Source organism: Macaca thibetana, chromosome 10 (genome assembly GCF_024542745.1).
Source record: "Macaca thibetana thibetana isolate TM-01 chromosome 10, ASM2454274v1, whole genome shotgun sequence".
NCBI classification, from domain to species: domain Eukaryota; kingdom Metazoa; phylum Chordata; class Mammalia; order Primates; family Cercopithecidae; genus Macaca; species Macaca thibetana.
In genome coordinates this window covers 68,148,938-68,161,413 of record NC_065587.1, presented here as the reverse complement: position 1 = coordinate 68,161,413, position 12,476 = coordinate 68,148,938, and the positions used below count along the sequence as shown (strand labels likewise).

Below are 12,476 nucleotides of genomic sequence, written 5' to 3'. Positions count from 1 at the left end.
GGCTGAGGCGGGAGAATGGCGTGAACCCGGGAGGTGGAGCTTGCAGTGAGCCGAGATCGCACCACTGCACTCCAGCCTGGGTGACACAGTGAGACTCTGTCTCAAAAAAAAAAAAAAAAATCCCATTTGTCTACTTTTACTTTTGTTGCCTATGCTTTTGAGGTCATGTTCATAGAATCTTTTCCCAGAACCATGTCCTAAAATATTTCACCTGTTTTTATTTTATTACTTTATTTATTTATTTTTGAGACAGTCTCACTCTGTCACCCAGACTGGAGTGCAGTAGTACTATCTCGGCTTACTGCAACCTCCGCCTCCCAGATTCAAGTGATCCTCCTGCCCCAGCCTCCCGAGTAGCTGGGACTACAGGCGTGCACCACACCCAGCTAATTTTAGTATTTTTACTAGAGATGGGGTTTCGCCATGTTGGCCAGGCTGGTCTCAAACTCTTGACCTCAAGTGATCCACCCACCTCAGCCTCCCAAAGTGCTAGGATCAGAGTCGTGAACAACCGCGCTCGGCCTCCCCGATGTTTTTAGTTGTTGCATAGTTTAAGGTCTTACGTATCAGTCTTTAATCCATTTTGAGTTGATTTTTTTTTTTTTTTTTGAGATGGAGTCTCACTCTGTCCCCCAGGCTGGAGTGCAGTGGCGCGATCTCAGCTCACTGCAAGCTCCACCTCCCGGGTTCACGCCATTCTCCTGCCTCAGCCTCCTGAGTAGCTGGGACTACAGGTGCCCGCCACCGCACCCGGCTAATTTTTTGTATTTTTAGTAGAGGCGGGGTTTCACCATGGTCTCAAACTCCTGACCTTGTGATCCGCCCACCTCGGCCTCCCAAAGTGCTGGGATTACAGGTGTGAGCCACCGCGCCCGGCCTTGAGTTGATTTTTGTATATGGTAAGAAATAGGTGTCTGGTTTCATTTTTCTACCTTCAAATATCTAGTTTGATCAGCACCATTTATTGATTTTTCAAATTTAAATTTTATTTTAGAGATGAGGTCTCACCCTATTGCCCAGACTTGTCTCAGAATTCCTGGGCTTAAACCATCCTACCACCTCAGCCTCCTAAAGCTAGCACCATTTATTGAAAAGACTGTCCCCTCCCCAAGGAATGTTCTTGGTGCCGTTGTCAAAAATCAGTTGGCTATAAATATGTGGATTCGTTCCTGGGTTCTCTATCTGTTCCATTTATCTGTGCGTCTGTTTTTATGATAGTACCATGCTATTATGGTTACTTTAGCTTTGTAATGTATTTTGAAGGCTGGTAGTTTGATGCCTCCAGCTTTGTTCTCTTCGCATAGGATTAGTTTGGCTACATGGGGTCTTTTGTGGTTCCATGTGAATTTTAGGATTTTCTTTCTTTCTTCCTTTGTTTTTTTCTTGAGACAGAGTCTGGGTCTTGTTGCCCAGGCTGGAGTGCAGTGGCACAATCTTGGCTGACTACAACCTCTGCCACAGGTTCAAGCGATTGTCCTGCCTCAACCTCTGGAGTAGCTGGGATTACAGGCATCTGCCACGACCCCCAGCTACTTTTTGTAGTTTTAGTAGAGATGAGATTTCACTATTTTGGCCAGGCTGGTCTTGAACTCCTGACCTTAGGTAATCTACCGTCCTCGGCCTCCGAAAGTGCTGGGATTACATGCATGAGCCACCGTGCCTAGCCTGTTTATACATTATTTATGGCTGTTGTATCCTTACTAATTTTTCTTTCCATTTGTTTCATCAATTAGGTAGTGAAATCTCAGACTGTAATTATGGATTTGTCTCTTTATAATTTTTCCTTTATGTAGTTTGAAGCTACTATTAGATGCATAAATGTTTAGGGTTGTTATGTCATCTTGATGAACTGGCCACTTTTATATATATATATATATATATATATTTTTTTTTTTTTTTTTTTTGGTTGGACGTGATGCCTCACACCTGTAATCCTAGCACTTTGGGAGGCTGAGGCGGGCAGATCACAAGGTCAGGAGTTCGAGACCAACCTGGCCAATATGGTGAAACCCCATCTCTACTAAAAAATACAAAAATTAGCTGGGTGTGGTGGTGCACACCTGTAGTGCCAGCTACTCGGGTGGCTGAGGTGGGAGAATCGCTGAAACCTGGGAGGCGGAGGTTGCAGTGAGCCAAGATCGTGCCACTGCACTCCAGCCTGGGCTATAGAGCAAGACTCCATCTCAAAAACAAACAAACAACATATGCATATATATACACACACACACATATATATACAAGCATATATATATGTATGTGTATATATATGTATATATACATATTTATGTATGTATTTTTGAGACAGGGTCTCACTCTGTCACCCAGGCTGGACTGCAGTGGAGCAATCACACCTCACCGCAGCCTCTACCTCCTGGGCACAGGTGATCCTCTTACCTCAGCCTCTTGAGTAGCTAGGACCACAGATGCCACTACCATGCCCAGCTAGTTTTTATATTTTTTGTAGAGACAGGATTTTGCCATGTTGCCTAGGCTGGTTTTGAACGCCTGGGCTCAAGTGCTCCACCCACCTCAGCCTTCCAAAGTTCTGGGATTACAGGTTGAGCCACTGTGCCTGGCCCCACTTTAACAGTTTGAAATGATCTTCTTTATCCCCACTGAAGTTCTTTGCTCTGAAACCTACTTTGCCTGATATTAATATAATCACTCCAGTTTTCTTTTGATTGGTGTTAGCATGGTGTGTCTATATTTAAAGTGCATTTTTTATAGGCAGCATATAATTGGATCTTGCTTTATTATTTAATATTATTGTCACTGCATTTTAATTGGAATAAGTGCATCTATTTTAGCCTTGACATGCTATGCTATTATTTTGTGTGTGTGTGTGAGTCTCTCCGCCCCAAAAATATTTTTTTAGGAGATGAGCCAAATGATTGTTCTCAAATGAATAATGCCTAAACTATGTTTTCATGGCCTATCTTTTCTTCCCTGTCATCTTGTTGCAGTTTAATTCCTTTATCAGGGATCAGTTTATATGCTATGTGATTAAGTGCTGTTTCTTCCATGAAGCCTTTACTTGATTGTTTCTTTCTTACTCTGTTTTTGTTTTTTGTTTTTGTTTTTGTTTTTGCAGACAGGCAGGGTCTCACTGTGTCACCCCATCTATAGATCAGTGGCATGATCACAGCTCCCTGCAGACTTGACCTCCTGGGCTCAAGTGATCCTCTTGCCTCAGCCTCCTGAGTAACTGGTACTACAGGCACATTCCACCATGCCTGGCTAACTTTCTCAGTGTTCCCATAACACTTTTGTTCTATTTCATTAAAAATGTTTATCAAGGCTGGGCTGGTAGTTCATGCCTGTAATCCCAGTACTTTGGGAGACCAAGATGAGAGGATTGCTTTAGCCCAGCAGTTTGAGACCAACCTGGGCAATATAGTGAGACCCCCATCTCTAATCTCTATTTATATAATATTGAAAAGCAAAAAAAAAAAAAAGTTTATCAAAGTAAAACATGGCCACGGTAACATCACAATACTTAGAGTTTATGTTAAAATAACACCTTCCTCTTCCCATCCCTATCCCCTGTCCTTTTTCTCAAACTCTTATTGGTGTTGTTGTTGTTGTTGTTGTTGTTTTAAGACTTTGAGTCTCGCTCTGTCCCCCAGGCTGGAGTGCAGTGGTGCGATCTCGGCTCACTGCAAGCTCTGCCTCCCAGGTTCACGCCATTCTCCTGCCTCAGCCTCCTGAATAGCTGGGGCTACGGGCGCCCGCCACCACGCCCGGCTAATTTTGTGTATTTTTAGTAGAGATGGGGTTTCACCATGGTCTCGATCTCCTGACCTCGTGATCCACGTGCCTCAGCCTCCCAAAGTGCTGGGATTACAGGCGTGAGCCACCGTGCCTGGCCTGTTGTTTTTATGTTTTGTTTTACAAGTGGGATCTCACTGTGTTGCCCAAGCTGGTCTCAAACTCCTGGGCTCAAGTGATCTTCCCGACTCTGTCTTCCCAGTGTTTTAACTCACTATTTTAACTTGTGTGGTTACATTCATAATGCCTGATAGTATGATTATATCAGCAGTATTTACAATGTTATAATTATGTAAATATTGTTCAATGCCAAGTCAGTAACTGTGATGCAATTTCATCCCTTCTTGGTTCTCTTTGGCTGTATTTAGTTGTATTGTCACAACTGCTGAGCCACATAAAGATGATTCTGACATCAAGAGATCAGTGGATTTGCTTTTCTTTAAACTTTATCAATTTCTTAAATTTCTGCCACATTTTATCTTGCTTCATATTGGACAATGACCCTTGGAAGTTATTACTGCTTTTTTGGGAGAGCATTATTATTTTTACTATCTTTTCTGCCTTGTTTCCTGGACCTTATATCTTTCTTCTGGATATACTCCTTTATTATGCGGGAGTGCATCCTGAGGAAACTTTCTTTTTTTTTTTTTTTTTTTTTTTTTTGAGACAGAGTCTCGCTCAGTCGCCCAGGCTGGAGTGCAGTGGCGCGATCTCAGCTCACTGCAAGCTCCGCCTCCCGGGTTTACGCCATTCTCCTGCCTCAGCCTCCCGAGTAGCTGGGACTACAGGCGCCCGCCACCTCGCCCAGCTAGTTTTTTGTATTTTTTAGTAGAGACGGGGTTTCACCGTGTTAGCCAGGATGGTCTCGATCTCCTGACCTCATGATCCGCCCGTCTCGGCCTCCCAAAGTGCTGGGATTACAGGCTTGAGCCACCGCGCCCGGCGGAAACTTTCTTAAATTAGTACAGGAGAGGAAAACTTTGAGTTCTTATATATTTGAAAATGGCATTGTTCCACTTTCATATACAATTGAAAGTTTATCTTAATACGGCATTATAGATTGCAAATTATTTTTTATCACTACTCTAAAGACATTGTTCCTTTACCTTCTATTTTTTTTGTATCGCTGATGAAAAATTCAGTGCTTATCTAATTTCGTTACTTCGTAAGTGATCTTTTTTTCTTCTTTATGGAAGCTTTCAGAACTTTATCAGTGTCCTGAAATGTCATGAGATTGTGTGTGGGATGCTTTTTTTAAAGGTAGTACCTTAGGCTGGCGAATAGGCAAGTCCCGGATACTTCATTTCTGTTTCAACCAAAGTAGCTTTTATAAACTGGTCTTCTTATAAGGTTTAACTGGAACTAAGGATTTTGTGGCTTAGACGGGGTGTGTGTGTGTGGCTTATCTCCAATTATTTCCCTTGGGATTTGAGTGCTGACTAGCTTTTGGTCTCCCACAGTTGACAACACTTACTACAAAGAGGCAGAAAAAGAAAATCTTGTGGAACAATCCATTCTGTCAAACGCTTGTTCTTCCCTGGAAGTTGAGGCAGCCATATCAAGAAAAACTCCTGCCCAGCCTCAGAGGTAAGACTGTTTGGAATCTCAAAATGGTGGTTATGATAATAATGTTCAAAGGATAGTTACTGGACAGAGCATCTGTTATGTGTCCATACTGTGTTTTGGACACCTTTACGTTACTTTTTTTTTTTTTTTGAGACAGAGTTTCGCTCTTTTGCCCAGGCTGTAGCGAAGTGGTGTGATCTCAGCTCACTGCAACCTCCGCCCCACCATGTTCAAACAATTCTCCTGCCTCAGCCTCCTGGGTAGCTGGGATTATAGGCACCTGCCACCACACCCGGCTAATTTTTGTATTTTTAGTAGAGACGGGGCTTTGCCATGTGGCCAGGCTGGTCTCAAACTGCTGACCTCAGGTGATCCACCCGCCTCAGCCTCCCAAAGTGCTAGAATTACAGGCGTGAGCAACTGCGCCCGGCTATGTTAGCTTTTAAAATCCTCATAATAATGGGTTTGTGTGGTTGGTATAAATTAAGAAAAATCCATATAACATTTATGAGTTGTAGGTAATATGCTTAATTAATTAATTTATAGATAAGGGCTCAGAGATACTAAGTTGCTTGCTTAAGGCAAGTTTATTTCAGAGCCAAGATTCAAACCCTTATCAATCTGTTTCCAAAGGCCTTGTATGGATATAGTTGTTACATCTTCCTAATGTCAAATATCTTTGTTCTTCTGTATTACCTTAGCTTTTTTTTTTTTTTTGAGACAGGGTCTTGTTCTGTCACCCAGGCTGGAGCTGGAGTGCAGTGGTGGCACATAGTTCACTGCAGACTCAAACTCCTGGGCTCAAGTGATCCTCCTGCCTCAGCCTCCCAAAGTGCTGAGACTATATAGGCATGAACCACTGCATTCAGCCAATAGACAAATTTTTATTTTATTTATTTTTGAGACAGAGTCTTGCTCAGTTGCCCAGGCTGGAGTGCAGTGGCATGATCATATCTCACTGTAGCCACAACCTCCTGGGCTCAAGCAATCTTCCCACCTCAGTCTCCTGAGTAGCTGGGACTACAGGCACAAGCCACTGTGCTCAGCTAATATTTTTGTATTTCTTGTTCAGAAAAAGTTTTACCACGTTGTCTAGGCTGGTCGCGAACTCCTGAGCTCACTGAACCCACCCACCTCTGCCTCCCAAAGTGTTAGGGTTACAGGCGCGAGCCACTGCACCCAGGCCAGAGTATGAATTTAGTTTTTATTTTTTATTTTTGTGAGATGGAGTCTCGCTCTGTCACCCAGTCTGGAGTGCAGTGGCCGGATCTCAGCTCACTGCAAGCTCCGCCTCCCGGGTTTACGCCATTCTCCTGCCTCAGCCTCCCGAGTAGCTGGAACTACAGGCGCCCGCCACCACGCCTGGCTAATTTTTTTGTATTTTTTTAGTAGAGACGGGGTTTCACCATGTTAGCCAGGATGGTCTCGATCTCCTGACCTCGTGATCTGCCTGTCTCGGCCTCCCTAAGTGCTGGGATTACAGGCTTGAGCCACTGCGCCCGGCCTCAGAGTATGAGTTTATAATCAGGGTTTAGTGTTTACCCTCTCTGTGGTTCTCTTGCTTCTGAAATTTTGCCTCAAAAATTTGATCTTTTTTTTTTTTTTTTGAGACAGGGTCTTGCTCGCTTGCCCAGGCTGGTGTGCGATGGCATGATCTTGGCTCACTGCAGCCTTGACCCCTCAGGCGTAAGCAATCCTCCTGCCTTAGCCTCCCGAGTAGTGGAGGCTACAGGTGCAGGGCACCACGCCCAGCTAATTTTCGTATTTTTTGTAGAGATGGAGTCTTGCTATGTTGTCCAGGCTGGTCTTGATCTCCTGAGCTCAAGTGATCTGCCCACCTATGCTTCCCAGAGTGCCAAGATTACAGGCGTGAGCCACCATGCCTGGTATGTGCCATCTTTTTTTTTTTTCCCCCAGACGGAGTCTTGCTGTGTCGCCCAGGCTGGAAGAATGCAGTGGCGCAATCTCGGCTCACTGCCACCTCCGCCTCCTGGGTTCCAGTGATTCTCCTGCCTCAGCCTCCCAAGTAGCTGGGACTACAGGCGCCCATCACTACTCCCGACTAATTTTTTTTTTTTGCATTTTTAGTAGAGATGGGGTTTCATCGTGTTAGCCAGGATAGTCTCTATCTCCTGACCTTGTGATCTTCCCGCGTTGGCCTCCCAAAGTGCTGGGATTATAGGCGTGAGCCACCGCACCTGGCAGAGTAGGGAAAGCTTTCTTAAACAGGACACACATAGAAAAGCACTGACCATAATGGGGGTGGCAGAGGTTGATAAATTCAAGCACATTTATCTAATTAAAAGATAAAGAGATGAAAATTCAACCCCTAGAGTGGGAGAAACTATTTGTAACACATGAATCCTACAAAGGGTTTATATCCAGAGTATACAAAGAATTACAAATCAATTAGTAAAGAATTGACAAGCCAGTAGAAAACAGGCAAACGACTTGAACTAGCACTTATGAAAAGGACAAACAAATGGCCGATAAACGTGAAAATGTACTCAGTTTTACTGATCATCAGAGAAAAGCACATTAATTTCCTAAGACCCACCAATCTTATTTTTTTTTATAATAGCTAAAATGAGGAGATAACTCATCAACAGTAGACTGAATAAATAGTGGCATATCCCTACAATGAATATTATACAGCAATGAAAGTCAATGAATTAGAGCTGTGGGAATTGATGTGGTTGAATCTCACAAACATAAAGTTGAGTGAGATAAGCCAGACAGAAAAGAATACTTGTAGTAGTCTGGTTACATTATACAAAATTTTTTGTTTTTCTTCAAAACTAGCATACCATGTTTATATAATACATGCTTATTTGGTAAAGCAATAAGGAAATTATCTAATGATCACACTTGACGTCAAGATAGCAGTGGTTGTCAGTGTTCTTCTGTATCTTGGCCTAGGTGGTGATTTCATAAGGTCTTCCACTTGGTAGTCATTTAACTATTTTTGTTTTGGGCACTTTTTGGTATGTATTAGATCTGTCACTATGCTCTTTGTTTTGTATTCATCTTATTGATTTATTTGTTTTTAGACAGAGTCTTACTCTGTTGCTCAGGCTGGCATGCAGTGGCACGATCATGGCTTATTGCAGCCATGACCTCCTGGGCTCAAGTGATTCTTCTGCCCCAGCTTCCTAAGTATTTAGCACCACAGATGCGCACCACCACTTGGGACTAATTTTTTAAAAATTTTTTGTAGAGACAGGGTCTTGATATGTTGCCCATGCTTGTTTGAACTCCTGGCCTCAAGCAATTCTCCTGCCTCAGCTTTCCAGAGTGCTGGGATGACAGGCATGAGCCACCATGCCCAGCCAAGTTTTTCTTTTTAATCACTTTACTGAGGTCACATTTATAGACACCAATGTATTTAAGAACTAAAATGTTATGGTTGAATTTAAAAAACTATCAACAAGAGAGATCAGATTTTTAGAGTGGAGAGAATAGCACTCCATTTTATTGCCCTTTGTAGTTTGACATCCTTTCACATTTCTGAGGAACATTTAGATGTCTGTAGTATATATGTTTATTATACATTTTGTCAATTTCTCTACCATAGAAGATCTCTTAGGCTTTCTGCTCAGAAGGATTTGGAACAGAAAGAAAAGCATCATGTAAAAATGAAAGCCAAGAGATGTGCCGCTCCTGTAATCATTGATGAAATTCTACCCTCTAAGAAAATGAAAGTGTGAGTAGCCACAACTTCTTACTGCCAAGGGTAGACATATTGTACCTTGTATACCACTTGTAAGTTTCTTTTCTGAGTTTACACTTTAGATTGAATAGAATAAAATTAAAAATGGTACATCTGCAATATGTTTGGTGCACCTCAAGCTTGAGAAATGCCTAAAACTGTGACCATGGTGAGGTGAATTGTTACATGTGTCCTGGAGGGCACTCACATCTTAGTTGGCATAGGTTTTACCTCTTTTTGTTTTTATGTTTAATAACAAGCTGCATACATGTTTGTTCATATTTTTATTAAGAATATATTTTGCTGCAAGTAATAGTCTATTCAACTGGAGTGGTTTAAAGAATAATGAATTATTTGTTCACAGAGGTCTAAAGCAGTTAGCTGCTGGCTTTGGTTCAGTGGCTGATTTTTAGCTTTTTTTTTCATACTTGCTCTCAAGATGCTGCTCTGTATTTCTTAGCTTTTTTCTTTTGCTTGTTGTCTCATTGGCACAAGATGGCTGGTATATCTCTAGGTGTTGTATTTATGTTTAAGAGAAGAAGAGAGCAGTAAAGGAAAAAGGGCAGCATCTCTACCAGGAAACTTAAGTCTTTCCCAGCAAACCTTAAATTTCATTTCATTTGCCTAGACTTGTGTCACTTGGATTCCCTAGTTGCAGTAGAGGCTGTTGAAGCAAGTACAATACTTACTTGTAGTTTAGTGCGTTGATGCTCCTCCTGAAATTGGGGTTTTATTAATAAGATAATAGATATTGGGATGGCAATTAACTCTGCCATTTGATCGTTTGATGGTGAGCAGTTAGAGTTCCTCCTTACTCTTCTGAACCACCACTAGGTAACTCTTATCTTGATAGAAGTTGGCTTTCTCAAAGTTTACTCATTGAAGCCATTAGTATATATGATGTAATGATACTATTGGAAGAATCATGTGGTCAAAGCATGCTTGTTATCCTATAGAATGAGAAAAGTTAATCCATATGCAGCAGATTTGGGGAGGAGGGTACAGGCTATGCTTCAGGGAATTGAAAACATATTTTTTGTTCTTTTGAACTCAAGTTCTAACAACAAAAAGAAGCCAGAGGAAGAAGGCAGTGCTCAAGATACTTCTGAAAAGAATGAATCTTCCCCAGAGAAAGCCAAGGGTAGACATACTGTGCCTTGTATGCCACCCATAAAGTAAGTTTCTTTCCTGAATTTAAACTTTAGAATGAATGGTGTAAAATTACAGACTTATATCTCCAATCTGTTTGGTGTACCTGGAGGTTGGGAAACTCCTGAAGCTTTGACCATGGTGAGGTGAATTGTTACATGTGTCCTGAAGGGTGCTCAGATTTTTAAATTTTTATTTAATTAATTAATTTTAAAGACAGGGCCTCATTCTGTTGCCTAGGTTGGCGTGCAGTGGTGCAATCATGGCTTACTGCATCCTTGACCTCCTGGGCTTACCTGATCCTCCCACCTCAGCCTCCCAAGTAACTGGGACCACAGGCATATACTATCATGCCTGGCTAACTTTTTTTTTTTTTTTTTTTTTTACGACATAGGCTCACTCTGTTTCCCAGGCTGGAGTGCAGTGGCACGATCTTGGGTTACTGCAATCTCCGCCTCCCAGGTTCAAATAACTCTCCTTGCTCAGCCTCCTGAGGAGCTGGGATTACAGGTGTGCACCACCACACCTGGCTAATTTTTGTATTTTTAATAGAGGTGGGGTTTCACCATGTTGGCCAGGCTAGTCTCAAATTCCTGACCTCAAGTGATCTGCCCACCTTGGCCTCCCACAGTACTGGCGTGAGCCACCGTGCCCAGCCTACCTTTTACATGTTTTTGTAGAGATGGGGTTTTGCTATTTGCCTAGGCTCTCAAACTAGACCTCAAGCAATCCTCTTGCCTTGCTCTCTCAATGTGCTGGGATTACAGGTGTAAGCCACAGTGCCTAGCTGGTGCTCAGATCTTGAACAGTCAGAAAAATATACTGTTGAGGCAAATTTAAAAGAAATATAAAAGGAAAAAGTTAGCAATGGTTCTTACCATGTAAATGGAACATTTCTTATTTTTCCAACCTCCCTGCTGGGTTTTATCCAAGCCAGCATACATATTTTCACAATCAGTTAATATAAAACCTTGGGTTCTGCTTTATTGACTTGCCATAAGACTATTTCAGATTTTGTTTCTGTGCTGCTACAAAATCTTCACATTTATCCTTTTTTGATAGATTAATATTCTATCAAATTATATTTAACTATTTTCTGTTGAAAATGTAGTTTCCAGCTTTTCACGATTATAAGTAATCAGTCAACAACTTTATAGGCAGAGCCATTTCTTTGAGTGATCTCCTCAGAATAAGGAAGGAGAAATTCCCCGCAAGGAATGACCAGTTTTGTCAGTGTTGATATTTATTGCCAATTTTACTTCTGAAATGGAAGTACCAATTTATAGTACCGTCGACTTTTTTTTTTTTTTTTTGAGATGGAGTCTCACTCTGTCACCCAGGTTGGAATGCAGTGGCATAATCTTTGCTCACTGCAACCTCCGCCTCCTGGGTTCAAGTGATTCTCCTACCTCAGCCTCCTGAGTAGCTGGGATTATAGGCATGCATCATCATACCCAGCTAATTTTTTTTTTTTTTGTGAGATGGAGTCTCGCTCTGTCGCCCAGACCGGAATGCAGCGGCACGATTTTGGCTCACTGCAACCTCCGCCTCCCACGTTCAAGCAATTCTCCTGCCTCAGTCTCCCATGTGGCTGGGATTACAGGCACCTGCCACCACACCTGGCTCATTTTTTATTTTTAGTAGAGACGGAGTTTCACCATGTTGGCCAGGCTGGTCTTGAACTCCTGACCTCAAGGGATCCGTCCCCCTCAGCCTCCCAAAGTGCTGGGATTACAGGAATAAGCCACCATGCCCGGCCCCGGCTAATTTTTATATTTTTAGTAGAGATGGGGTTTCACGATGTTAGCCATGCTGGTCTCAAACTCCTGATCTCAAGTGATCTGCCCGCCTCAGCCTCCCAAAGTGCTGGGTACAGGTGTGAGCCACCATGCCTGGCCTGAAGTGCCATTGGCTTTGAATTAATATTTTTATTTTCTTACTATCTCTTCTGCATTGTTTGTTAACTTTTAAAATTGTTTTGGTTTTTTAAATTCATATAATATGGCATCAAATTATTTAAAAAATTTAGTTGTAAATTGATAATTTATAGTTGTATATATGTATGCAGTACAAAGTGATGTTATGATTCATGACTACAATTTGGAATAATTAAATCTAGTTAATTAACATATCCGTCACCTCAAATACCACTTTTTGTAATGAGAACATTTGGGGTGTTTTTTTTTTTTTTGAGATGGAGTTTCTCTCTTGTTGCTCGGGCTGGAGTGCAGTGGCGAGATCTCAGCTTACTGTAACTTCTGCCTCCTGTGTTCAAGTGATTCTC

At 42.1% G+C, this 12,476-nt stretch overlaps 1 protein-coding gene across 7 annotated transcripts in view; it reads left to right on the top strand.

Moving 5' to 3' along the window:
* The window catches only part of TPX2 (TPX2 microtubule nucleation factor), a 61,640-nt gene that overhangs the window by 21,861 nt on the left and 27,303 nt on the right, over nt 1-12,476 (top strand). For all 7 annotated transcript variants that reach the window (XM_050807064.1, XM_050807060.1, XM_050807065.1 and 4 more), the window contains 3 exons: nt 5,229-5,355; nt 8,909-9,037; nt 10,099-10,218. In XM_050807064.1, coding sequence (XP_050663021.1) covers nt 5,229-5,355; nt 8,909-9,037; nt 10,099-10,218 — 376 coding nt within the window. The remainder of the gene's footprint in view (nt 1-5,228; nt 5,356-8,908; nt 9,038-10,098; nt 10,219-12,476) is intronic.